This window comes from Thamnophis sirtalis, unplaced genomic scaffold (genome assembly GCF_051295495.1).
Source record: "Thamnophis sirtalis isolate CommonGarterSnake01/CBP01778 unplaced genomic scaffold, rThaSir2_p1.2 scaffold_13, whole genome shotgun sequence".
In the NCBI taxonomy this organism is placed as follows: domain Eukaryota; kingdom Metazoa; phylum Chordata; class Lepidosauria; order Squamata; family Natricidae; genus Thamnophis; species Thamnophis sirtalis.
The window spans coordinates 55684489-55711377 of NW_028261393.1; the positions used below are offsets into that span (position 1 = coordinate 55684489).

Genomic DNA, 26889 nt, shown 5'->3' on the forward strand with positions numbered 1-26889 from the left:
TGATAGATAGATAGATGATAGATAGATAGATAGATAGATAGATAGATAGATAGATAGATAGATAGATAGATAGATAGAGTCACAACTCCTGGTATGTCCCAATTATGGGAGGAAGCTAATTGCTTCCATTCTCTGTCCATCGGCTCGTCACGAGACCAGACAGAAAGCCCAATATTTTACTGTTGCCTTTGTTACATTTTGTGTTGTATTTGTGCTGATATTTGTCCCTTTATTTATCAGCACAAATACAACACACACACACACACACATATATGTAATTAAGTGGGTTTGTGCAACTTTTAGCTGTAAACCATGTTTTGTTAAGACTTTGCTTAAGACGACACACGGAGTTACAATTAAATAAATGGTTATGGAGGACTAGGGTGATATGGGAATATTGCCTCTATTTAAGGCAAGAGAAACACAGTTTAGCATCATTAAAGGCGGGTAAATTGACCTGGGAAAATAAAAGGAATTAATGATGTACTTTCTGCAACACTCAGGATGTCTAAACAAACTGTAATTACTCATCTAAGCAAGACATATTATATCTTAGTCTCACGTGAACTGGGCCATCCTGTGTAACTCTTAATACATTTATGTTGTGGGATGCTAGCAATTAATGTTCATTGGCCAAGATTTAGGGATTAGCATGTTGTACAAACTCAACCCTTGCCAAAATAAATGGTTAGGCCGATCTGCTCGAGTTTCATCTGGACCTTTGTGGGACTCTTCCCTTTTAAAAAGGTTCTAAATTATAATTTATTTCGGGTGTATAAGGCTATATATTCCATGGCGGTTCCTGGAACGCTGTAAGGCAACTGTCCCCTACAAAAACAACTGGAATTTCTTGGTTTTGTTTTTTCCTTGAAAACATTTCGCTTCTCGTCCAAGAAGCTTCTTCAGTTCAAAATTGAAATTTCTTGGATGAGAGGTAAAAAAAACATTTTCAAGGTGGGGAAAAAAACCCTCAAGAAAGCCCAGGTGCCTTTTGGAAAACCATATTTGGGGGCAACCATGACCTGGATGATTGAGAATCTCCGTAGACATCTGTGAAGCAGCTCTATCTCACATCAAACCAGCTGTTTAAATAATCTGGTGATTATAATCCCAGTGTACAAAATATAGATGCACCTGTTGGGCTAGAGAAAGACTATAACCTTTGTGAGATGCTGAGAAACTATGGTTAGCTAAAGTGTATCTTCTATATTCATGGTGTAGAATAGCCCAGAGATGGTGAACCTTTTTGGCACTCTCAGAGTACCCTAATCAGAACATGTGTGCGCCGCAGTGTCACAAACCCGAAGACCAGCTAGCCGGCGCATGCCAGAAACCTGGTCTTCATGTTTCTGGTGCACACATGCGCATCACCCAGCTGCTCTTTGCGCACACCACAGCACTGGAAACCGGAAGACCAGTTAGTCGGTGCACACATGCTTGTTTTGGGGGTATTTTTTGGTCGTGAAAAAGATCTCCAAAACCAGCCTGTTTTTGGAGCTATTTTCAGGCTGTTTTGTGGCACTCTGGCAAACCAGCTGCGCATGTGCACACCAGAAAACAGAAGAGCAGCTGGCGAAGGCACACATGCCCACAAGAGAAGGCTCTGTGCGTCACCTCTGGCACACGTGCCGTAAGTTCGCCATCACAGGTATAGCCTTTGTTGTCATTGTACATCATGTAGGCAAGGAAATTGGTTAGAGACCATGTTCCTCTTGGGGATTTCCTTCTCCTCAAGAGAGACTTTTAGCTCTCAAGTGAAACAATGCAGGAATATTTATCCCATAAGTATATTTGGATGTGAAATGGATTTCACGTGGATCCACGTCAAATCCCCCATGGATTTGACCTGTTTCTTCCTAAAATAAAACCCCCGGTTGGGCCATTGGGAGAAGTTCCCGGAGTTCCCTCAATTTCTTGACTTGACAGAAGAATCCAGGAGGGATCGACACAACATGGAGGAACTGAAAAAGAAAATCGAGGCTTTGGAGCAAGAGAAAACAGACTTGCTCGGGAAACTCCAAACCAGCCAAGAAGATCTGAAGGTGGTTTCCAAGGAAAAAGATTCCCTGGCAATCTTGGTGGAGGACCTCCAGGCTGAGAGGGACATTCTGAACGGCACCATCAATGGCCTTTACAAGACCATCGAGAAAACGGTTGCGGCGGTGAGTAACGGAATACGTTTATTTTTATTTTTAATAGCCCCCGTCTTAACATTTGGATGGGAGGAAAGAGTGGGAATGACTTGATCTTTCTCTGTTTGACTGGTTGAAGAACCTGGAACTGCAGGATCATGTGAGAGCCACTGCGGAGTCATCGAAAGGTTGCTGCGAAATCTTACAGGAAGCCAAGGAGGCTCTCTCGGCTAAGAAACCTTCATCCCCAAAGAGTCAGGATCAGAAAATGACGGCCTCTCTCACGGCTGACCTGGGTGAAAAGGTAAGAACACTGTAGGTAGACTTCAGAGTAGAAATGGTGGGTTTGCAGAACTGTACACCTTGAAGATGGGTAGGGTTCTGACCGAGGCTTCCCAAGATCCTGAAGGAAACTCCTTGTCCTGACAAAAAAAACCTTTTATTAATTGACTGTGGATTTTGCTCATTCACATCCAGCAAAGTCTTTCCAGGAAGGATTTACAGACACAGACCTTATCAGGCTTGGAGAGCTGCCAGGCTGATATCTGCAAAACTTGGCCAGGAGTCTCTTTGGAGAGTCACAAACCAATTAAGTGAATTAATTGTCTCCTGCAAACTCCACTCCTCTTTCGCTCCTCTTTTCTTTCCTCTGGTGGGGGGGGGGCATTCAGCGTCCACCTGTGGCCTTCCTCCCATGTCAAGCAGCAAACATCTCAAGACTTTCGGGGGGGGGGGGTGTATCCTAAGTGAGACATGTAGACGGTGACCGATAAGTATATACGACAATGTAGCAAAATGGGATAACAAAATAAGAGAGTTGGAAGGGACCTTGGAGGTCTTCGAGTCCAGCCCCCTGCCTAGGCAGGAAACCCTACACCACTTCAGACAAATAGAATTCAGAATAGAATAGAATAATAGAGTTGGAAGGGACCTTGGAGGTCTTCTAGTCCAGCCCCCTGCCTAGGCAGGAAACCCTACACCACTTCAGACAAATAGAATAGAATAAAATTCAGAATAGAATAGAATAAGAGAGTTGGAAGGGACCTTGGAGGTCTTCTAGTCCAACCCTCTGCCTAGGCAGGAAACCCTACACCACTTCAGACAAATAGAATAGAATTCAGAATAGAATAGAATAATAGAGTTGGAAGGGACCTTGGAGGTCTTCTAGTCCAACCCCCTGCCTAGGCAGGAAACCCTACACCACTTCAGACAAATAGAATAGAATAGAATTCAGAATAGAATAGAATAATAGAGTTGGAAGGGATCTTGGAGGTCTTCTAGTCCAGCCCCCTGCCTAGGCAGGAAACCCTACACCACTTCAGACAAATAGAATAGAATAGAATTCAGAATAGAATAGAATAATAGAGTTGGAAGGGATCTTGGAGGTCTTCTAGTCCAACCCCCTGCCTAGGCAGGAAACCCTACACCACTTCAGACAAATAGAATAGAATAGAATTCAGAATAGAATAGAATAATAGAGTTGGAAGGGATCTTGGAGGTCTTCTAGTCCAACCCCCTGCCTAGGCAGGAAACCCTACACCACTTCAGACAAATAGAATAGAATAGAATTCAGAATAGAATAGAATAATAGAGTTGGAAGGGATCTTGGAGGTCTTCTAGTCCAACCCCCTGCCTAGGCAGGAAACCCTATACCGTTTCAGACAAATGGCTATCCAACAATCTTCTTAAAGACTTCCAGTGTTGGGGTTTTCACAACTTCTGGAGGCAACTTCTGTTCCACTGATTAATTGTTCTGACTGTCAGGAAATTCCTCCCCACTTCTAGGTTGCTTCTCTCCTTGATTAGTTTCCACCCATTGCTTCTTGTTCTGCTGTTTTAATATAGTTCCTTGTGTAGGTGTATGTCCTCCATGGCCTAGTTCATACTAGGGCTTGCAGAGTCATGCTGAATCACACAGGAGAAAACAAAACTCCTAGAACGCCATAACATCCTGATAGTGAATAACATAACATTCTGAGATGTGCCCTACCATTGACGCCCAGGATTTGACCATACATAGACTGAGCAGTAGATTAGAAATTGTACTTTTACAGGCTGTCTTTACTCACATGCTGATTGCTCCTCCTGCCTTTGTCCTATCTCAATAAAAGGGGCTCTCAGACCCCCAATCTGGGTCGCTCCATCCCGAGAAAGATCGTGTCCGTGTCTTTTCTCAACATTGGCCTCATGGGCGAACCACGGGAACGTTAGATTCTGCCTTCAGGTAGTTTGGAGAATAGGTTGACCCCAGAGATGGTATCCTATTTTCTTCGCCACCGGTTCGGTAGCGGTAGCACCCTGTCTAACATTTTCACCGCTTTTACTAAGCATACCCACCCTACGTAGGAGGTACTGTAAAGGCTACACCTGTTTGCCGCTTTCTGGAATCTTGTCTTGGTAGGTGAAGGCAGCGACAGCAGAACAAGCCCACCAAATAACTGAGGAGGAGGAGCGGCTGGTCACTGAAAACAAGAGACTAAAGACAAGCCTAGAAGAAGTAACGCTGGACAACTCCTACCACAGAAGAACGGTGATGGACTTCTGGCAAACCATCTTCAGCCTGAGGATGGAGAATGACCATCTTCGCCAGTTGTTGATTACCTTAACTGAGAAAGTAGGAGGAAATGATGGGCATGCAGAAGAATTTTGGAGAAATGTTATTTCCCCCCCCCTCTAATTCTAGATCGGGGCTTTCCAAACTTGTGGATTTCAATTCCTAGAGTTGAAGCTTGCGGATTTCAATTCCCAGAGTTGAAACTTGCGGATTTCAATTCCCAGAGTTGAAACTTGTGGATTTCAATTCCCAGAGTTGAAACTTGCGGATTTCAATTCCCAGAATTGAAACTTGCGGATTTCAATTCCCAGAGTTGAAACTTGCAGATTTCAATTCCCAGAGTTGAAACTTGCGGATTTCAATTCCCAGAACTGAAACTTGTGGATTTCATTTCCCAGGAATTGAAATCCAGAAGTCTTAAAAGTTGTCCCACTGGTCTGGATAATAGAATATTAAAGCAAAATTCCCATATCATATTGAATGGGATATTTTCCCCCTCCTTGAAATGGCATTTCTGAAACTCGAATATTTAAAATATTTATTTCGCTCTTCTTTCAGCTGCTTTTTCTAATCTTGGGCCACTCTAGGGGACTTAATGAAATGCCAAAGAACAGAAAAAGGCAGCTAGCAGTAAATCCTCTGAAATCAGACTTTTGACTCTGGGTGACCCCACTAGGGCTGGGCCCCTAGCTGAAGGGTTGAAAAAGGTCTAAAGATTTTGGATTTAGTTGGCCACTTGGAGAGACAAATGGTTCTCCTAGTGCAGGGGTCTCTAACCTTAGCAGCTTTAAGACTTGTGGATTTCCCCAGCATAGCTGGCTGGGGAATTCTGGGAGTTGAAGTCCCCAAGTCTTAAAGTTCCCAAGCTATGCTGGCTGGGGAATTCTGGGAGTTGAAGTCCACAAGTCTTAAAGTTCCCAAGCTATGCTGGCTGGGGAATTCTGGGAGTTGAAGTCCACAAGTCTTAAAGTTCCTGAGCTATGCTGGCTGGGGAATTCTGGGAGTTGAAGTCCACAAGTCTTAAAGTTCCCAAGCTATGCTGGCTGGGGAATTCTGGGAGTTGAAGTCCACAGGTCTTAAAGTTCCTGAGCTATGCTGGCTGGGGAATTCTGGGAGTTGAAGTCCACAAGTCTTAAAGTTCCCAAACTACACTGGCTGGGGAATTCTGGGAGTTGAAGTCCCCAAGTCTTAAAGTTGCCAAGGTTGGAGACCCCTGCATTAGTGGGCTTTTATACCTCCCCTCACTCCTTTGTTTCAGATGGTGTTAAGTAAACTGCCCACAATGGAGAAGAAAAGGGACAACATTGCCCTCCTGGCTCTCAACTTGAAGGGGGATTTGGAGACCATGAAATCCGTGGCCGCAGAAGGACTCTCTGGTTTCCCTCCCGCTAAGACGGCCAACGTTCTCAAACTCCAAAGCTACTTTGAACAGGCGACCGAAGAACTATACTCCGTGCTGATTGATATTGAGGTATGGTCCATTAAAGCTCTGGCCATCGTTGGAGGAAAAGAGGACCTTCTGTTGATGGTCCATGCCTTAATTCTGTCCATTAGTGATGGTAGCAGGAAGAGTCTTTTTTTCCCCATGGTGGCCTTGTCACTTTCTTCCTTTCCTTGTTGGTTCTTCACCAGATCTATTGGCCTTCAGTTCCCAGGATGCTAGCTGATGGCCTTGTGTCCTGATTTTTTGGGGGGTGGGGAGGAGGAGGGTGAAGTTTTGAAATTCAATCCTTAATATAAGCTTCATATCCTACCAATCTTAGCAGCTTCACCCAATCTGTGAAAATGTCTCTTGGGTCAATCACTCCTGTCCTGAAAGGACAAAGTGTAGCTTTGTGTGATGCGAGAACGGTTGCAAGCGTTCAATGGATTGTGTGTGTGTTTCACTTCTTCCCACAAGTACTACTTCGCCGAATGGTACCGGGAGTGTAAAGAATACTATGTCACCATCTCCAAATTCACCACTGACCTGCTGGACGAGAACTTGAAGCAACTCAAGCTGCTGATAGAGATTCAGAGCCTGAAGAAATCCGAACGTTACGGGACCGAATTCAAGCAGCTGGACATCCCAGCGCTGAGACAGAAGTTGGATATCTTCCTGGAGGTGACGCCAAAAAAAACAAGAGGAGCGCCGATAGCTCGCTCCTCCTCTTTTCATTTTTTTGTCCTGAATGGGAGGGGAGAAGGTTAGCAATAGCAGTTAGACTTATATACCGCTGCTTCATAGGGCTTTCAGCCCTCTCTAAGCGGTTTACAGAGTCAGCATATTGCCCCCAACAACAATCCGGGTCCTCATTTTACCCACCTCGGAAGGATGGAAGGATGAGTCAACCTTGAGTCGGTGAGATTAGAACCGCCGAACTGCAGATAACAGTCAGCTGAAGTGGCCTGCAGTACTGCACTCTAACCACTGCGCCACCTCGGCTCCTATATCTATATCTCTATCTCTCTATCTCTCTATCTCTCTATCTCTCTATCTATCATCTATCAATCTATCTATCTATCTATCTATCTATCTATCTATCTATCTATCTATCTATCTATCGCAGTTAGACTTATATACCGCTTCATAGGGCTTTCAGCCCTCTCTAAGCGGTTTACAGAGTCAGCATATCGCCCCCCACAGTCTGGGTCCTCATTTCACCCACCTCGGAAGGATGGAAGGCTGAGTCAACCTTGAGCCGGTGAGATTTGAACCGCTGAACTGCAGATAACAGTCAGCTGAAGTGGCCTGCAGTACTGCACCCTAACCACTGCGCCACCTCGGCTCTCAGGTTGGAGGTCCCTATGTCGGGAAGGAATCGGAGCAGTGGTGGGATTCCAAATCTTTTCCTACCGGTTCTCTTAAGAGTGTGCTTTGTGCGCGCACCACTCAAGGACCACCCTCGGTGTCAATGCTGGTGAGATGAGCTGGTTTTTTAGCTCAGCTGAGGCGTGGCAATCAGCTGAGCTAAAAAAAAAACCCCAAGGGAATGTAGGGCAGGGAACGACGGGGGGGTGGGAGGGCCCGGCCAACCAGAGGTGGTATTTGCCGGTTCTCTGAACTACTCAAAATTTCCGCTACCGGTTCCCCAGAACAGATCCGAACCGGCTGAATCCTACCTCTGAATTGGAGGATCTGTGACTAATCAGTTGATGAGGTTCTTCATAATCCAAAAGTTTTTTTTTTAAATCTGAAAAGATAAAATCCAGGTTTGGGTTAGATGTGGCCTGCTTTTGATTTTGGCCCAGGTGTGTTGCGTGAACCTACACAACTGTTAGCATTTACAACAAGCGATAGGTTAGCAGAAAGAGAGGCACCTCAATGAGGGACTCTCCCGAAGTTGTGGGTGGAGGTTTTGAAGAAGACACTGGACGACCGTTTGTCTGAAATGGGTGTAGGGTCTCCTGCTTCGGCAGAGGGTTGGGCTAGAAGACCTCCGAGGTCCCTTTCAACTCTGTTATTCATCACCCTCTGCAATTCCGATGTTCTTTTCCTGATCTTTCTATCTGTCATTTCACACCCCAAGGGGGTGTGTAGCTTCCTTGAAATGGGTGTGAACCAGGGGTGAAATCCAACAGGTTCTGACAGATTCTGGAGAACCGATAGCGGAAATTTTGAGCAGTTCGGAGAACTGGCAAATACCACCTCTGGCTGGCCCCAGAGTGGGGAGGGAATGGAGATTTTGCAGTATTCTTCCCCTGGAGTGGAGAGGGAATGGGGATTTTGCAGTATCCTTCCCCTGGAGTGGAGAGGGAGTGGGGATTTTGCAGTATCCTTCCCCTGGAGTGGGGAGGCAATGGAGACTTTGCAGTATCCTTCCCCTGGAGTGGGGAGGGAATGGAGATTTTACAGTATCCTTCCCCTGGAGTGGAGAGGGAATGGGGATTTTGCAGTATCTTCTCCTGTAGTGGGGACGGAATGGAGATTTTACAGTATCCTTCCCCTGGAGTGGGGACGGAATGGAGATTTTACAGTATCCTTCCCCTGGAGTGGGGAGGGAATGGAGATTTTGCAGTATCCTTCCCCTGGAGTGGAGAGGGAATGGGGATTTTGCAGTATCCTTCCCCTGCCACGCCCACCAAGCCACACCCACAGAACCGGTAATAAAAAAAAATTGAGTTTCACCACTGGTGTGAACGATGAGCTCCAGTAACACCAAGGGTTGACAGATGATTTCCAAGCTGATCACTGATGTTTGTCGTAACGTCGCGAACATACCTGAAGTAACCCGAAAAGTTGTATTCCCACACAGAATATTGCCCAAGATCTCTGCAGCCTGGAAGACCAACTCCTGGAAATAGAATCCAAGGCCCGGCAACTGGAAAATAACAAAGATGTGAAGAAATATGTGGAAAAATGCTCCGCTTCATTCTCCATCCCAGACTTTGAAAGGGGGCTTAGAAATGACATCAAAAATCTCCGTCACATTTTAGAACACCTGAAGCCAAAATTGAAGGTAAACGGTCTTTGCCAGTAACATTTTCAGAAAACACAGGTGGTGGTTCGTTCATCCCCTGGCATCTGTTGTGACTCAGCAGAAGTCTCCTGTGAGTGTTTTCGGGATGCAAGATTAACAATGCAGCTGGGGCTCGTTAGTGGCGTCTTTTGGTGATAAAAGGACGGATGGTGCCACGCCCTGGTTGCAGGAGTCAACGTTCATTCATTCGTTCATCATTCATCGGTCATGGTTTGTTTGTGAGAGACACTTGGAGAAGTGATTTGCTTTCTGTTACCCTGATTCAAGGAGACACTTGGAGAAGTGAATTGCTTTGTAAGAGTTTTGTTTTGTATTCTGTTATCTTCTGGTCAGAGACTTGATTTATGTTTATTTTTGGGCTCGCAGCAGTCTTGAGCCGAGAACTGATAAAGTTCTTCCCTTTTACGTTTGTCTGCCTGTGTTAACGAGCGAAGGAGGGGGGACTGAACAGCATCCTATGGTGCTTGGTTTGGATCTGGTACACAGGTAATCCTGGATTTACAACAGTTTATTTAATGACCGTTCCAAATTACGACGGCACTGAAAATGGTGACCGATGACCGTTTTTCAGAGTTACAAATTTTGCAGCATCCCCATAATCGTAACCATCAAAATGTAGACGCTTGGCAAACTGGCTCATATTTATGACGGTCGCTGTGTCTGGGTGTCATGTGACTCCTCTTTTGCAACCTTCTGACAAGCAAAGTGGGTGGGAAACCAGAATCACTTAACTTAGAACAACTAAAAATTAATAACAACCATGTTGCAAAACTCAAATCTCACTTAACCGTGAAAGTTTTAGGCTCCATTGTTGCCATAAGTCGAGGACTTACCTGTAATGGGCGGGGTCAGTCCATTCCATTATAGTCTATTTAAACCATGGATGCGGGTGGCTCAGTGGCTAAGGCGCTGAGCTTGTCAATCAGAAAGATAGGCAGTTCAGCGGTTCGAATCCCTAGCGCCGCGTAACGAACTGAGCTCCTGTTACTTAGCAATAGCAATAGCAGTTAGACTTATATACCGCTTCATAGGGCTTTCAGCCCCCTCTAAGCAGTTTAGAGAGTCAGCATATCACCCCCAACAACAATCCGGGTCCTCATTTTACCCACCTGGGAAGGATGGAAGGCTGAGTCAACCTTGAGCCGGTGAGATTTGAACAGCAGAACTGCAGTCAGCTGAAGTAGCCTGCAGTGCTGCATTTAACCACTGCGCCACCTCGGCTCTTTTTGCCCCAAGCTTCTGCCAACTTAGCAGTTCAAAAGCACATTAAAAATGCAAGTAGAAAAATAGGAACCACCTTTGGTGGGAAGAGAACAGCGTTCCGTGCGCCTTTGGCGTTGAGTCATGCCGGCCACATGACCACGGAGACGTCTTCGGACAGCGCTGGCTCTTCGGCTTTGAAACAATGATGAGCACCATTCCCCCTAGATTCGGGAACGACTAGCACAGATGTGCAAGGGGAACCTTTACCTAAACCATGGATAAAGAACGCTTATGTGAAGCCGGCTTCTTAGGATGCCGAACTTGTTTAGCGTTTGTGGATAAAATATATTTATGTGGCTCTCTCCAAGAAAAGTGATGAATCCAATCTATTTCCAGTATCTTGCCAATGCCAGGCGAGACGTGGCAGCCAAACACGACACCTACTTCAAGGAAACAGCGGTGGCCATGAAGTCTTGCAAGGAGCGATCGAAGCAATGGCGGAAGGAGCTGAAGGCTCTCGAAGAAGAAATGGACACTGCGGGACATCCAAAGCTGGAGGAAGCCAAGAAACTTGGAGAGAATTTAAGCTTAATAGAAAAACAGATGACGGTATTTGTCTCCATCCTTGTGTCTGGGGAGGGGATATAATTTAGCATGCGCCTGTCCTGACCCCCTGGGTAAACCGTGACCCGTCAAAACCGCGCTCGACTAAACCGTGTCGCTGACGTCATCAACAGGGAGACAACAGCCAGCGCGGAGAAAGAAGGGCACTTTAAATAGCGCTTTGAAAGCAAGCCGATTCAACTTAAGGTAAGGGATAGGTTTAGGGTTAGGTTAAGGGTTAAGGGTTAGGTTTAGGGTTAGGTTAAGGGTTAGGGTTAGGTTAAGGGTTAGGATTAGGTTAAGGGTTAGGTTAAGGGTTAGGTTAAGGGTTAGGTTTAGGGTTAGGTTTAGGATTAGGTTTAGGGGGGTTAGGTTTAGGTTTAGGGTTTAATTTTAGGTTTAGGGTTTACAGCGTGCTTCTGTCTCCGCGCTGTTGTCGCGCTGTGATGACATCAGCTACGCGGTTTAGTCGGACGCGGTTTAGTCGAGCGCGGTTTTGTGGTGGAACCGGGTAAACAGCGTTAAGAAGCTTCTCTTTCACCACTCCTTCTTTTTTAAAAAAAAGTTTTTATTTTACACACGTAAACACATCAACAAAAACAAACACATGACTTAAGACAATATAGGAACAAGAAGTTCCATCATATATCATACAGCAGTTCCGTATCGGTTTCTTTGCAGTTAGTGTTTCCCCTTTCTATATCTTTCTATTTTACATTCATGTTCTCCTTATTCGTTATCCATTTTTATGTACAATTCTATATTTATTTATACTTAGCTATTTATAACCAAATATTGTTTACCTATATTGTGCTATACATTCTTACTATCATTTATTCTCTTACATACAATTCCAGGTCTACATTCACATGGCTATTCTTTTTCTTTGCCAATCTTGTACTATTGTTATTCCATTTAAGAGATTATAGAGTAGGGTTTGGATTGTATTGTTTTACCATCTCAAGCGTCTGTTATGACACCACCTTATTTTTTCTTTCTTTTCTTTTCTCTCTCCCTTTCACCACTCCTTCATTCTAGGAACATCTGGATACAGCGGCCAAGATTGAGAGGGAGGAACTCAAAGGCCTCATGTCGCATCTTGCAAAAACCAACCTGTCAAAAGAGGAGGCATAAAATAAAAATAAAAGAATGGAAGATAATGAAGGTGATTCTATTCCACAAGAAGCTGACTTAAGCTAATTATGCATTTTTCTATGTATAACTTTTATGTATTGTATATATAAGTTAAGCCACTTAGAATAAAGGCATTTTTTTTTTGCATTTAATTGGGCTGGCTGTTCTTCTGGAACATCCCTGTATTGTAGATTTGATGGGGCAAGCAAAAACTAACATTGTGAGTGCAAAGAAGAGCAACCAGGATGATGAGGGGACTGGAGGCTAAAACATACGATGAACGGTTGTAGGAACTGGGCATGGCTGGTCTAGTGAAGAGAAGGACCAGGGGAGACAGGAGAGCAGTCTTCCAATATTTGAGGGGTTGCCCCAGAGAGGAGGGGTCAAGCTATTTTCCAAAGCACTCGAATAAGGGATAATGGATGGGAACTGATCAAGGAGAGATTCAACCTGGAAATAAGGAGGAATTTCCTGACAGTGAGGACAATTAATCAGTGGAACAACTTGCCCCCAGAAGTTGTGGGATGATCCAACACCGGGGCTTTTAAGAAGAGGCAGCCTTTTGTCTGAAATGGTCTAGGGTAGGCATCTTCAGGCTATGGCCCGCCAATGCAAATTATCCGGGCCGGTGGGATGAAAAGCAGCTGCCAACTTGTAAAGAAGTGCTTTAAAAGTCTTTAAAAATCATTAAAAACTTTTTTTCACAGCCATGTGATCCATTAAGTGTCTTTAAAAGTCATCAAAAGTCTTTTAAGTCATTAAAATTCTCCAGGCTCCTAGCCTTTTCAAAATCAGCTGAAGTTGGCAAACACTAATTCAAATGCAACCGCAGTATAACACCCAAAGGAGAATTCGCCCACTGCTTTGATTCTTCCCATATATAAAGTACATCCACCAAATTGGTTGCTGAACAATTTTGGTAGATAGCAATAGCAATAGCAGTTAGACTTATATACAGCTTCATAGGGCTTTCAGCCCTCTCTAAGCGGTTTACAGAGTCAGCATATCGCCCCCAACAACAATCCGGGTCCTCATTTTACCCACCTCGGAAGGATGGAAGGCTGAGTCAACCTTGAGCCGGTGAGATTAGAACCGCTGAACTGCAGATAACAGTCAGCTGAAGTGGCCTGCAGTGCTGCACCCTAACCACTGCGCCACCTCGGCTCTTATATTACACCTGCGCAAGTGTGGCAAAAAGCAAATCAGTTTGTGAATTCTCCTCCAGGCTTAAAAGCCCTGTAATCCCAAATAAGCAGGCCCATGCTTCCCATTGAATTAGTAGTATATTTATGTTGGTTAAAATTGTTCATTTAAAATATTGTGAGGGACTGTGAATCGGGCCCCCTATTCAAAAGGTTAGAGGACTCCTGGTCTAGGGTTTCTTGTGTGAGTAAGGGGTTGGACTAGAAGACCTCCAAGGTCCCTCTTAACCCTATTATTCTGGCAGAGACCTCATCCAGGCAACTTGCAAAGAAGGAATCAAATGGGATACTCTCTCATCCAAGAACTAAAGGAATCTAGCCTTGCTTTTTAAAAAAGTTTTATTAATTTTCTATTGTTTACATGTTAAGATAGTTTACCCTCACACATACGTGCTAGTCGTTCCCGACTCTAGGGGGCGGTGCTCATCTCCATTTCAAAGCCGGAGAGCCAGCGTTGTGCGAAGACACCTCCATAGTCATGTGGCTGGCATGATTCAACGCCGAAGGCACATGGAACAATGTTAACTTCCTATTTTATTTTATTTTTGCATTTTTTACATGAATTCTGGGAGTTGAAGCCCACAAGTCTTAAAATGGCAAACTTTGGACACCCCTGAGTTAAATTAAGCAGGATTGGTCAGATCAAGAAGGCAGCAAACGGAGGCCCGTTCGCACGATAAATTATTTGCACGCCATCGTGATTCGTGCAACGCTCAACCAGTTTAACTGCTGGTGGAGTCCAGCCTGCCCATCTGACCTAGAGCTGGCTCTCTGCCCTCTGAAATCGTCACAATTGTTTTTTTTGACCATGGCAGCGAAATCCTATCCTATGTCGACACTAGGTGGGAACTCCGGGTGAAATTCCTTCTCATGAGTTGCCCAAGAGATCGGGTTTACTCAAGTGACGAAATCACGTAGCCCAGCTATTTCGTCCCGTGGCTTTGTTTACAACGAAGGAGGTAGGGAGTGGGGGAGGAAGGACATTTGCTCAGCCCAGGTTTCTTTTGCAACGGAATAAAATTGGAGCTGGAGAATCTTCTGGTTTTTTTTAACCTCTTCGGAAGTTTCTTGTAAACGGTTCCTGGAGACTGAAGCACAAGCTACACCAACCTGTATTGGATGCCAATCAGTGAAAATTCGGTCCCTGGATATCTGCGGGACCGCCTCCTGCCATATACCTCCCAACGACCCGTTAAGATCTCACAGGCTGGGCCTCCTTCGGGTACCGTCGACCGGGCAATGCCGGTTGGCGACTACTCGGGGGAGGTCTTTCTCTGTAGCTACGCCAGCCCTGTGGAATGATCTACCCGCTGAGATCCGGACCCTTCCCACTCTCTCGGCCTTCCGGAAAGCCATTAAAACCTGGCTGTTCTGGCAGGCCTGGGGCTGTTGACCCCAAAATACAGTCCAGCCCCATTTAGAACGGAGTGTATGGTGTGTTGTTTTTAAATCTATCTTTTCTTTCCTTCGATTTTATTTTTTTTCTTGATTTATTCTGTACTGTAAGCCGCCCGGAATCCTACGGGATTGGGCGGAATATAAATGTTATTAAACTTAAACTTAATTCACTACGGCTTCTAAGAGGCTCATCTCAAGAGAGGAAGGTTAGCACGATATTGGAAAAATGAAATACTACCGAGACGGAGGGATAATTAGGAAGATACTGGACACTGCAGAAATGGACAGACTTGCATTGAAGATTAAACAGAAGTTACAGAATATTATCCAACATGGGGTTTATTCTACCAGTGGTTGGGAAAAAAAGGGTGTAGAATAAAAATGCAATCTGCTAAGCAAATAATCAGACAACACGACGTTTATTAAACACTAACATGTAAACTGTTAGCGGTGGCTCAGTGGCTAAGACGCTGAGCTTGTCGATCAGAGAGTTCAGCAGTTCGGCGGTTCGAATCCCTAGCGCCACGTAATGGGAGTGAGCCCCCGTTACTTGTCCCAGCTTCTGCCAACATAGCAGTTCGAAAGCAGGTTAAAAATGCAAGTAGAAAAATAGGAACCATTTTGGTGGGAAGGGAACATCGACGGCTGCAGTATCTTGGGGGTCACCGGATTCCCCCTTTCTGACTAGCCAATGGGAAAACCAGATTCAACTGGACTACTAACTTGACAACCTCAGTGGTTCATTTAAAAACCGGGGCAAGAAAGGTAGTAAAATGGAGCAAAATTTCACTGGCGTGCTTTGATTTAACAACAAACATTGAGCTCGTAAGTTGAGGACTACCGGTATTGTAAATGTTTTATGCTGTATGTACTATTTAGCACAGTTTTGGGGGTGCCTTCTATGCTAGCCTGTTGTGACTCAGCAGAAGTTTGCTGTGAGTTGAGTCGGGATGCAAGATTAACAATGCAGCTGGGGCTCGTTAGTGGCGTCTTCTGGTGATAAAAAAGCGGATGGTGCCACACCCTGGTTGCAGGAGTCAACGTTCATTCATTCGTGGTTTGTTTGTGAGAGACACTTGGAGAAGTGATTTGCTTTCTGTAACCCTGATTCAAGGAAACACTTGGAGAAGTGAATTGCTTTGTAAGAGTTTTGTTTTGCAATCTGTTATCTTCTTGGCAGAGACTTTATTTATGTTTATTTTTGGGCTCGCAGCTAGTCTGAGCTGAGGACTGATAAAGTTCTTTCCTTTTAAGTTTGTTTGCCTGTCTGTTAATGAGCAAAGAAGGGAGGACAGAACACTAACCTGGGGTAATAATTTCCCCTCTTCTTTGCAGTGTACCTATAGCTTCTTACCAAGCACACAAAGAAGGAATCCACAACAACATGGATAATTGGGTGCAAAGGTTTAATCCTCCAAAACATTCCTTACATAGTCAAAGTGCATTAGACCTTCAAGGGAGGGAAAAAAAGAGGGTGGATGAAGGAGAAGGGGATTAAAAACAGAAGCACCAAATCCGAGAAAGAAAACTAGGTGTTTCTTTTAGACAAGGCGCCAAGAGGACCATCACTCATTCCCAGGGGCAAATAATGCAAGAAGCATTCATTCTCAAAGTCAGTTTCTGGGGTTTGCAAAGAGACCGAGCACATCTTGCACACAAGGTGGTGGTGGTGGGGAGAGGGGGCCGAAGCACTGTCTTTTAAGTTTGGACGCGTAATGAGGTCAGCGGCGTCGGTTAAGGGAATGTTAAGTCTGCATCCCATCCCAGAGGTGGGTTAAGAACAACCTTGGCCGAAAAATGAGCCCGGGCAAGCGCGAATGGCAAGGAACGGAGGCCACGGAACTGGACAGACATGGCTAGCGCGGTCTCGTATTCTTGCCCCGGCGAAGGTTCTCTCGAGCAAACTAGATCGCTATGTAAACACAACGCCTCCGGCCGCCACCGACGCCTTTCATCAAAGGTTCACCGTCAGGTAATCCGTTCCGAATAAGCTTCTGCCATCTTGAGAACTGGCAGCGCTCCGCAAACGTCACTCAGCACTAATGGCAACACAAGACACGGGAGGAGAGGAGGAATTAACGCCGCAGGCGCATCTGCAGTGGGGGTTCATGATGATCAAACAACGGGGGAGTGGGGTGGGGGGGGCAGGCAGAATTTAAAAGCAAAAACAGGAACGTTTCTTGCGTTAAAAAGGATCCCCGGCGGATGCAAAGGTAAAAATCCGCTCCAAATTTCGTTCCGCCGCTGAGCATTTTGGAGCTGTTCCGTAACAGAAGCGCGGCCAAAGGCTTGAATCGTTTCGGTTAAACGTAGTTAAAACATTGTTGTTTTTTTCTTTTTAAAGAAAAACACCATACTGTAAATCACTGAATAGGATTTTCCCCAGCATCTCCATGAGCCCAATGGGAGTCAAAGGGAATTCACATTCATGACGTGAATTTGTAACACCTTCTTTAAAAAAAAAAAAAGACTTTCCGCATCCCATTAAAACATCACTCATGTTCTTAGGATAACCATGGTGATGAGACCTGGAAAAAGAAGGAAATGTTGGTTGGTGGTAGCTTAAATTTACATTGTTTTGTGCATGTGGAACGTTAAGTATAATAAGCAATATTTATGGAAATTTGGCACAAATTTACCCATATATCAACACTGACAATAATTCTCCCTTAACAACTGGTTGCTTAATGACCAAAGTTTGAAGAGCCGAAGTGGCGCAGTGGTTAGGGTGCAATACTGCAGGCCACTTCAGCTGACTGTTATCTGCAGTTCAGCGGTTCTAATCTCACCGGCTCAAAGGTTGACTCAGCCTTCCATCCTTCTGAGGTGGGTGAAATGAAAACCCAGACTGGGGGGGCGGGGGGGGCATATGCTGACTCTGTAAACCGCTTAGAGAGGGCTGAAAGCCCTATGAAGCGGTATATAAGTCTAACTGCTATTGCTAAGTTATGATGGATTCAAGAGTTACGACCAGTCCTCGAACTTACCACTGCTGTGCCTCCCCCCCCCAAAAAACCCCCTCCCACTCGCCAATTATGTGATTGCATTGGAGAACTCGACAACAGGATCCCACTTATGATTGGCTGCAGCATCCAGTGGTCACATGATCGCGATTTGCGACTTTCCCCCAAAAAACCCTTCATCGGGTATGCTGGATTTGTTCAGTGACCACGTGATTCTCATTTTTTTAACCACTGGTGTAACAACAGCCATAAAATCGCGTCAGTGACCCACTTAACAATCAAAACTCCGAGCTCCGAAGACTCTCTATTTTGGGAATTTTGTAACTTGGCCTTTTTGTATGGCGTTTCTCCCCGCCAATCAGGAATGCTGCACATATCCCGTAAGAGCAAGAAGGAGCTTACCTAATACATAAGCAGCTACTAACTTCTGATTCACGCTCAAGTGGAGGTAGAGAGGCACCAGGGAATCCAATTCTCCCAATGTGGGAAGCATAAGAGCAGCAATGCACAGGATTCCCACAAAGACGGTGAGTAAACTTGGCCCCGATGAGACAATTCTATTTTCTGGGGAAAAAAATAATCAGGATTACAGAATCTCATCGTATTCCAGCTTTTTTCCTTTGGAATCTCTACTCCGTCTTCATGCCCATGACTGCTGCTCCAACGGCAAGAAAAATTATTTAGACATTGTACTCTACACCTATTATTGTAGTCCTGTTAAATCGGGGGTATCCAATCATGGCCACTCTTGACTTGTGGACTTCAACTCCCAGAATTCCCCAGCCAGCAAATTCTGACAATTGAAATCCGGAAGAAATCTTAAAACGTGGCTAAGGTTGGACACCGCTGTGTTAAACTCAACCACTGGCCATCTAATTCAGCATCGTGCCCAACTAGCGCAGCACAAAGAAAAGGGTGCGTTTAAAGAAACTGCCTTTTCTGATTGTGAGTTGATCGGAAACAACTGGCCCACTTCCACAAAAGCCACAAGGATGTAGGTGACGTGGCCCCAAAAGCCCTCGTCTGCACCTTGGGTCTCCAACAAGTCATGGAACCACAGCCCCATCCACTTTCACTGCTCAATGGGGTGAGGGAAGCCATGCAGGGGAGGGAAAACTCCCTTGGGTTGAGGCAGCAATTGCAATGGGCTCCTTTACCCGGCTGGCACAGAGCTTGCTCCAGAAAGACACTTTCGGCCAGGTGCTCCTTCAGCCTCTTCTCTTCCTCTTCCTTCTGCTGCTGCTCTTTCGCGGTGGGGAGCAGAGTCGCGATGACTTCCTTCCTTCCCAGGGCTTTCCTCTGGCTTTGCTCGGAGACCTGGAGCCGAAACTTATCGATCACTCCATAATGGCAAGGCCGGACATCTCGGTGACGAATCACTCTGCGAAAGGAGGACGGAAGAGAAAAACTCATGGCTCTTACATGCCAATTCCCCATGGGGAGGGAGGGAGGGAGAGAGAGGGAGAGAGAAGGAGAGAGAGACAGAGACAGAGAGAGAGAAATATGCTCTGCTACCACCGTCCATAAGATTTCATCGGAGCAACGGCAGCAAGACTGTTGGTGGCGCAATACTGGAAGAAGGAAGACTTGCCTACAATTCAAGAATGGACATTGAAAGTCACAAACTTAGCCGAGATGGCTAAAATATTGGCATATCTTAAAGATCACTCAAATGAGAGATATAAACGAGACTGGGAAAAAATGGATTGACTATATACAAAATAAATACGGGACCAAGAAACTCCAGTTAGCCTATGCTTAAGATCAGAAATGATTTAAACTGTTTAAAGTTAGTTCAGCAAGAAGAAGCTAAGGTCAATGTAGAATGTCATTAATTTCTTTATTTCCTTTTTTCTCAATAGATTTTAGACTGTGTTTGTTAAAAATCCATACCGTGTACGGGTTCTGGGAAGTCGGGGGGGGGAAGGAGGAGGGGGGTTAGGGGTGGTGGAGGGAGGGAGGGGCATACAAAAAAAATTGTACTTCGATGTTTTAATGATTGAGGAATGATGAAATATTTGTGTTTTAAAAGAAATAAAACCTTTGAAAAGAAGATTTCATAGGAGCTAAAGGGACATGGGTGTGAACAATTTCTACCCACAAGACCCCAAGGGATTGCTCTATAACAGGGGTGTCAAACTCAATTTCCTTGAGGGACGCATCAGTGTTATTTGACTCTGTGTGTGTGTGTGTGTGTGTGTGTGTGTGTGTGTGTGTGTAGCCAGCTCCTCCTTTTGTCCTGTCTCAATAAAAGGGGCTCCCAGACCCCAATCTGGGTCACCTCATCCCGAGAAAGCTCGTGTCCGTGTCTTTTTTCAACATTGGCCTCATGGGCGAACCACGGGTGTATCACAGCGAATGTAACGGCTGCCGTTCCGCATAGGCCGCCTGCTGATGGAAAGGCGGAAGCCAATTCCTCAGGTTGAGATTTTCAGTTTCAATTTCAGTTTATTAAACTTGTATGCCACCCTATTCCCGAGGGGACTCAGGGCGGCTAACCAACCAAATAGGGAAGAGGGGCAATACAAAGAAAACAAACAAGACAAACAAAATACAAAAGACAGAAAAAACTCATCAACAGCCAGCTTCATGTTATTCGTGTCAGAGCCACATGTGGTGGTCCAAGCACTGTGCAGGCAAAAATGGCCTCCTAAGCTGTTTTCGGCAGCAACAGCCTCCTGCGACCCTCTGCCGGTGAAAACGGAGCTCGGGAGATCCGGATCGCCAGATGTAAGCGCCCTTTGGGCCAATCCGACCCGCGGGCCTTGAGCTTGACACCTCTGCTCTATAACTCTTATTTATCGGGACGAGCGCCAGTAAGCATCGGGACTAAAGAAGCACGGGGAAGGGGCTTGGCGATTGGCTAGCTACTACGCAGCAAGCCGAGAACCCATGTTTACATACATGTCAATGCAGCACTGAGGCTTCACCGCGCCAGACGCATCCACCACGACATATTTATTCGGGGTTGTACATAGAACTGCAAACGAAAGGAAACGGTTAGCAAGAGGCCGCGTCAAAACAAGCCACCCAAAGATTCAGATACGGGCCCTGATCTTCACTGGCGATTCGTACTTTCTTCCCTTCTCCTACGTTAACATTCAGCACAGTTTGGTGCTGCTGTCCCCGACCCAAAACGAGGGCTTCAATACCCACCTTTGAATTTTAAGGCAAACTCATAGGGGTTGTAGAGAGTCAACACCTGCTTGTGCGTCGCCTGGTCATCGGCGTAAAATATGAGCTCGGTAGGAAAGACGAAGACGGGAAGTTTCCCTTCCACTAACTCTGGTTGTCTTCTTTGCTGCTGCATTGGCACCAAGTCCTCCGTCCCCGTTCCTTCTGCACTTAGGGTACCTCAGTCTCCAAAGACTTCTTGTTCGCAGCGGCTTAGCAATCGGAGAGCCTTGGGATAAGCCTGCAAATAGGAGGAGGAGACAGCAAGATGTTGTCATATAACTCCTTGTGTAGGTGTGGCGGTCACCTATGGCCCAGTGCATAACAGGGCATGCGCAGCCACGCTGAACCACACAGGCAAAAACAAACTCCTAAAAAAGATAACATCCTGATAGTTCACTCTAGATGTGCCTTACCCAACGACGCCCAGGATTTGACCATATATAGACAGAACTTCCCTGAGCAGTAGATTAGCAATTGTAGTTTGACAGGCTGTCTTAAATCACATGCTGATTGCTCCTCCTGCCTTTGTCCTGTCTCAATAAAAGGGGCTCCCAGACCCCAATCTGGGTAGCCTCATCCCGAGAAAGCTCGTGTCTGTGTCTTTTCTCAACATTGGCCTCATGGGCGAACCACGGGTACATCACAGCGAATGTAACGGCTGCCGTTCCGCATAGGCCGCCTGCCGATGGAAAGGCGGAAGCCAATTCCTCAGGTTGAGATTTTCAGTTTCAGTTTCAGTTTATTAAACTTGTCTGCCACCCTATTCCCGAGGGGACTCAGGGCGGCTAACCAACCAAATAGGGAAGAGGGGCAATGACAAACAAGACAAAACAAAATACAAAAAAACAGATTAAAAAACTCATCAACAGCCGCAACAGTTCGAGTGGAGCTGGGAACTCATCAGCCCCAGGCCTGCCGGAACAGCCAGGTCTTAACGGCTTTGCGGAAAGCCTGAAGGGTGGTGAGTGTCCGAATCTCCACGGGGAGATCGTTCCATTTTGGGATGCTGCTGCACGCCTAGCTCCGCTACTGAGCACCTGCGGAGGAGGGTGGGCTGGGGGAAGTAAAGTCTAGCATTATTCCGAATGGCAGATCTAATTATCAGGACTCGATTCTTTAGGCGCCCTGGTTAATTTAGAGGCACAGCTTCGTTCAAGCAGAAAAAACAACAGCCACCAGTCTGCTCTGGAAGCCTGCCAGCCTGCAAGAACACAACAAGATTGTTGAAAAATACCCCCTATCTGGTGCTGCATAAATAAAGGATTCCAGGAAAAAGCTAATAATTAAAGTGAACCAATCTATTGAAATGGCACCACCCTGGATATTGGCAATTTGTGTTTTCCCCCCATCCCACCTATTTTATTAAGGATGTCAGACTTTAATCCCTAAATCTACATTATGCTAGCAGGAGACCTGAATCGCATTTAGAGCACCAAATAATAGCTCAGCCTACAGAAAGACACCCCCATATACCTCACATAAACAAATACACAAATAAAACAAACGTGACTTCAAAATCCCCGAATAATTTGCCAGTCAGTGAGTAAATTGGAGATAATCTCTACAAACTGCCTACACTTGGAAGCCACCAATGAACCCAAAGGCAGGAGTGCATTTCCCCAACACACAAACTGGGCCTCTATTGCTAAACCTGTAACTTCAAGCAGTCCTGGAGGCCACAGTCCAGCTCCTTTACGGCCCTGGCAGCTACCTTTTGAGTAATGCAACACAGAACAGGAGGTTGTTTTGATGGTCTGCAAAGAATATGGCTCCCCTCAGAAATCTGGGGGAATTGGCCAAGACAGGAAGGAAGGAAGGTGTTTGCAGACAGATAATGACAGACTGGGGCTATAAGGCAAGGAAGAACATGAGAGTTTGAATCCCACTAAAGAAAAGAATCAACGTTCCCCTTCTCTCCCTAGCACAACTTAAAAAAAACCACCAACCCTCACTGATCTAGAAGCAAGAGAAATCTCCAAAAGCATCCAAATGGAAAGCATTACAGACTTGCTCCTTAAGTATTCCGTGAAAGTAGATAATCTATAAAAAAAAATGAAAAATTATCAGCTCACACATCCCCATCTCACTGAAGGTCTAGATTATATGTTTTTGGATAATCACATATATTGATCCAGATTATCACTATATTTTTTTTATTCTATACTTTTTTCCTGTCAAGATCTCAAGAGTAATGTACCTCTTTCTGGCTCTATTCTGCCTTATTTACTTAAGTAAATTCCTTCTGTGTTCAATCCATGTTGTTATAATACACAGGATAAATGATTTCATGTGTAGTTTTAACACAGAAACTTTATTATTGATTAACTTTCCTCAGCAGTCTGCCTATCCTGTCCGTCCGTCCGTCCGTCCGTCCGTCCGTCCATCCATCCATCCATCCATCCATCCATCCATCCATCCATCCATCCATCCATCCATCCATCCATCCATCCATCCATCTTCCCTATATCTACATCTGTCTGTCTACCTATCAAGATAGATAAAAAAAATTATTTCTCATTCTGGCCTTCCCAACTAAATTCCAGTAATAACATGGGGTCACGTCATTGAGTTATGGTGGTGCAGTGGTTAGAATGCAGCACTGCAGGCTAACTCTGCCCACTGTCAGTTCGATCCTGATGGGACTCAAGGTTGACTCCGCTTTCCCATCCTTCCAAAGTCGATAAACTGAGGGCCCAGATTGTTTGGGGGGGGGGCATAGGCTGACTCTGTAAACCGCTTAGACAGGGGGCTGTAAAGCACTGTCAAGCAGTGTATAAGTCTTAAGTGCTATTGCTAACTCTGCCCGCTGTCAGTTCGATCCTGATGGGGTTTAAGGTTGACTCCGCTTTCCCATCCTTCCAAAGTCGATAAACTGAGGGCCCAGATTGTTTGGGGGGGGGGCATAGGCTGACTCTGTAAACCGCTTAGACAGGGGGCTGTAAAGCACTGTCAAGCAGTGTATAAGTCTTAAGTGCTATTGCTAACTCTGCCCGCTGTCAGTTCGATCCTGACGGGGTTTAAGGTTGACTCCGCTTTCCCATCCTTCCAAAGTTGATAAACTGAGGACCCAGATTGTTTGGGGGTGGTGGTGGTCATAGGCTGACTCTATAAACCGCTTAGAGAGGGGGCTGTAAAGCACTGTCAAGCAGTGTATAAGTCTTAAGTGCTATTGCTAACTCTGCCCGCTGTCAGTTCAATCCTGATGGGGTTTAAGGTTGACTCCGCTTTCCCATCCTTCCAAAGTCGATAAACTGAGGACCCAGATTGTTGGGGGGGGGGGGCATAGGCTGACTCTGTAAACCGCTTAGAGAGGGGGCTGTAAAGCACTGTCAGTGTATTTATTGAGTATTTGTATTTAAGTGTATAAGTCTTAAGTTTGCCCACTGTCAGTTCGATCCTGATGGGGCTCAAGGTTGACTCTGCTTTGCCATCCTTCCAAAGTCGATAAACTGAGGGCCCAGATTGTTGGGGGTGGTGGTGTCATAGGCTGACTCTGTAAACCGCTTAGAGAGGGGAGCTGTAAAGCACTGTCAAGCAGTGTATAAGTCTTAAGTGCTATTGCTAACTCTGCCCGCTGTCAGTTCGATCCTGACGGGGTTTAAGGTTGACTCCGCTTTCCCATCCTTCCAAAGTTGATAAACTGAGGACCCAGATTGTTTGGGGGTGGTGGTGGTCATAGGCTGACTCTATAAACCGCTTAGAGAGGGGGCTGTAAAGCACTGTCAAGCAGTGTATAAGTCTTAAGTGCTATTGCTAACTCTGCCCGCTGTCAGTTCGATCCTGATGGGGCTTAAGGTTGACTCCGCTTTCCCATCCTTCCAAAGTCGATAAACTGAGGACCCAGATTGTTGGGGGGGGGCATAGGCTGACTCTGTAAACCGCTTAGACAGGGGGCTGTAAAGCACTGTCAAGCAGTGTATAAGTCTTAAGTGCTATTGCTAACTCTGCCCGCTGTCAGTTCAATCCTGATGGGGTTTAAGGTTGACTCCGCTTTCCCATCCTTCCAAAGTCGATAAACTGAGGACCCAGATTGTTGGGGGGGGGGGCATAGGCTGACTCTGTAAACCGCTTAGACAGGGGGCTGTAAAGCACTGTCAAGCAGTGTATAAGTCTTAAGTGCTATTGCTAACTCTGCCCGCTGTCAGTTCGATCCTGACGGGGTTTAAGGTTGACTCCGCTTTCCCATCCTTCCAAAGTTGATAAACTGAGGACCCAGATTGTTTGGGGGTGGTGGTGGTCATAGGCTGACTCTATAAACCGCTTAGAGAGGGGGCTGTAAAGCACTGTCAAGCAGTGTATAAGTCTTAAGTGCTATTGCTAACTCTGCCCGCTGTCAGTTCGATCCTGATGGGGCTCAAGGTTGACTCCGCTTTCCCATCCTTCCAAAGTCGATAAACTGAGGGCCCAGATTGTTGTGGGGGGGGGGCATAGGCTGACTCTGTAAACCGCTTAGAGAGGGGGTTGTAAAGCACTGTCAAGCAGTATATAAGTCTTAAGTGCTATTGCTAACTCTGCCCGCTGTCAGTTCGATCCTGATGGGGTTTAAGGTTGACTCCGCTTTCCCATCCTTCCAAAGTCGATAAATTGAGGACCCAGATTGTTTGGGGTGGTGGTGGTCATAGGCTGACTCTGTAAACCGCTTAGAGAGGGGGCTGTAAAGCACTGTCAAGCAGTGTATAAGTCTTAAGTGCTATTGCTAACTCTGCCCGCTGTCAGTTCGATCCTGATGGGGCTTAAGGTTGACTCCGCTTTCCCATCCTTCCAAAGCCTATAAACTGAGGACCCAGATTGTTGGGGGGGGGCATAGACTGACTCTGTAAACCGCTTAGAGAGGGGGCTGTAAAGCACTGTCAAGCAGTGTCTAAGTCTTAAGTCTGCCCACTGTCAGTTCGATCCTGATGTTGACTCTGTAAGCCATTCAGAGAGGGTTGTAAAAGCCCCGTGAAGCGGATAAGCCTAAGAAGGGCTGTTGCTATTGATTTCAATTAATCTCTAAAGTTCACAGTTGTTTTTCAACCCGGGGTGAAGACCAACCAAAAGCAGGAAGTGACCAGGGCTGCTTTTGATTCCATGTTTGTGAATCATTCTGCTCTTCTTGGGAATCAGCTTCCTGGAAACACCATCGAAGTTGCACATCAGCCTGGATTCTTGACCTCATCTCAACCCCCCCAGACCCCCCCCCAAAATATTCAGGGACTGTGAAGCAGCCTCGTCTTTCAGACATGGAGGGGATGGGAACGACCAGAGCCCAACCATGGTCAGGAAAAAGAGGGTGGGGAAGGGTCCCAGAGCCAAACCCCAGGATCTGCTTCCAGTGGAGATTCGGGCGGGGCCCCCTCCCCACTTTATTCAGAAATGGGGCTGCAACCCGTTCAGCTCTTGCCAAGGCAACCCTGAGGACCCCCCCCACAAAGGGCAGACCCATCCCAGCAACCGGGCACCCCCCAACAGCCCCCAGGCTTTAAATGACCGACCCCCCTCCCCAAAAGCCTCCTCTCCTCCCTCATGACGACGGGCCTCTCTCTTCCTCCGACCCCGGCCAGGGACGCCCCTCCATCAGCCCCCATTTCGGGCACCCTCCCTTTTGGGGCTCGGAGGAGCGGTCACTCCTTCCTCCCCCCCTCCCATTTCCGGAGAGATCCAAGCAGGGCGGCCCCGACACGGTTCCCCCTTGCTGACACGCGTCTACGCGTTCACACGACCCTCCTCAAGTAGAGGCCGAGGAAAGGGCCCTTGGCTCACCCCGCCGGCCATGCTCGCCGTCCCGGATTTCGTCTGTGGGCGGCAACCGCGGAGGGAAGCGCCGCCGTCCCGCCTCGCCAGCTCCGGGCCTTCTTCTCCTCGGCAGGCCGGCTCGCCAGTTCTCGATTTCCCCGCCCCCCCTTTTTTTTGACGTCACCCCGGGACACCGAAGGACGCCGGGAAGGTGGAGGACTGAGCGAGGAGGGAAGACCCAGAGCCACTGCGCCTGCGCGGCGACTACGCTTTAGCGTCACCGCCTCCCCCCCCCTCTCTCTCTTATTTCCTCCCTCCCTCTCCCTCCACTTATCGATCGCAAGAAGC

At 46.4% G+C, this 26889-nt stretch overlaps 2 protein-coding genes across 2 annotated transcripts; one reads left to right on the forward strand and one right to left on the reverse strand.

Annotated features, from left to right (window-relative positions):
• The first annotated feature begins 1952 nt into the window (after positions 1-1952).
• On the forward strand, positions 1953-12086 carry LOC148043205 (uncharacterized). The gene is made up of 8 exons (XM_087727114.1): positions 1953-2162; positions 2272-2436; positions 4534-4746; positions 5945-6157; positions 6587-6790; positions 8922-9125; positions 10746-10958; positions 11991-12086. Exons 1-8 carry the CDS (start codon positions 1953-1955, stop codon positions 12084-12086), a joined length of 1518 nt encoding a protein of 505 aa, XP_087583240.1.
• A 3989-nt stretch (positions 12087-16075) lies between these two features.
• On the reverse strand, positions 16076-26711 carry MOSPD1 (motile sperm domain containing 1). The gene is made up of 6 exons (XM_087727187.1): positions 26569-26711; positions 20806-21064; positions 20554-20629; positions 18807-19030; positions 18052-18213; positions 16076-17214 (listed from the first exon to the last, which is right to left on the reverse strand). Exons 2-6 carry the CDS (start codon positions 20957-20959, stop codon positions 17183-17185), a joined length of 648 nt encoding a protein of 215 aa, XP_087583313.1. The 5' UTR covers positions 20960-21064; positions 26569-26711; the 3' UTR covers positions 16076-17182.
• Positions 26712-26889: the final 178 nt, after the last annotated feature.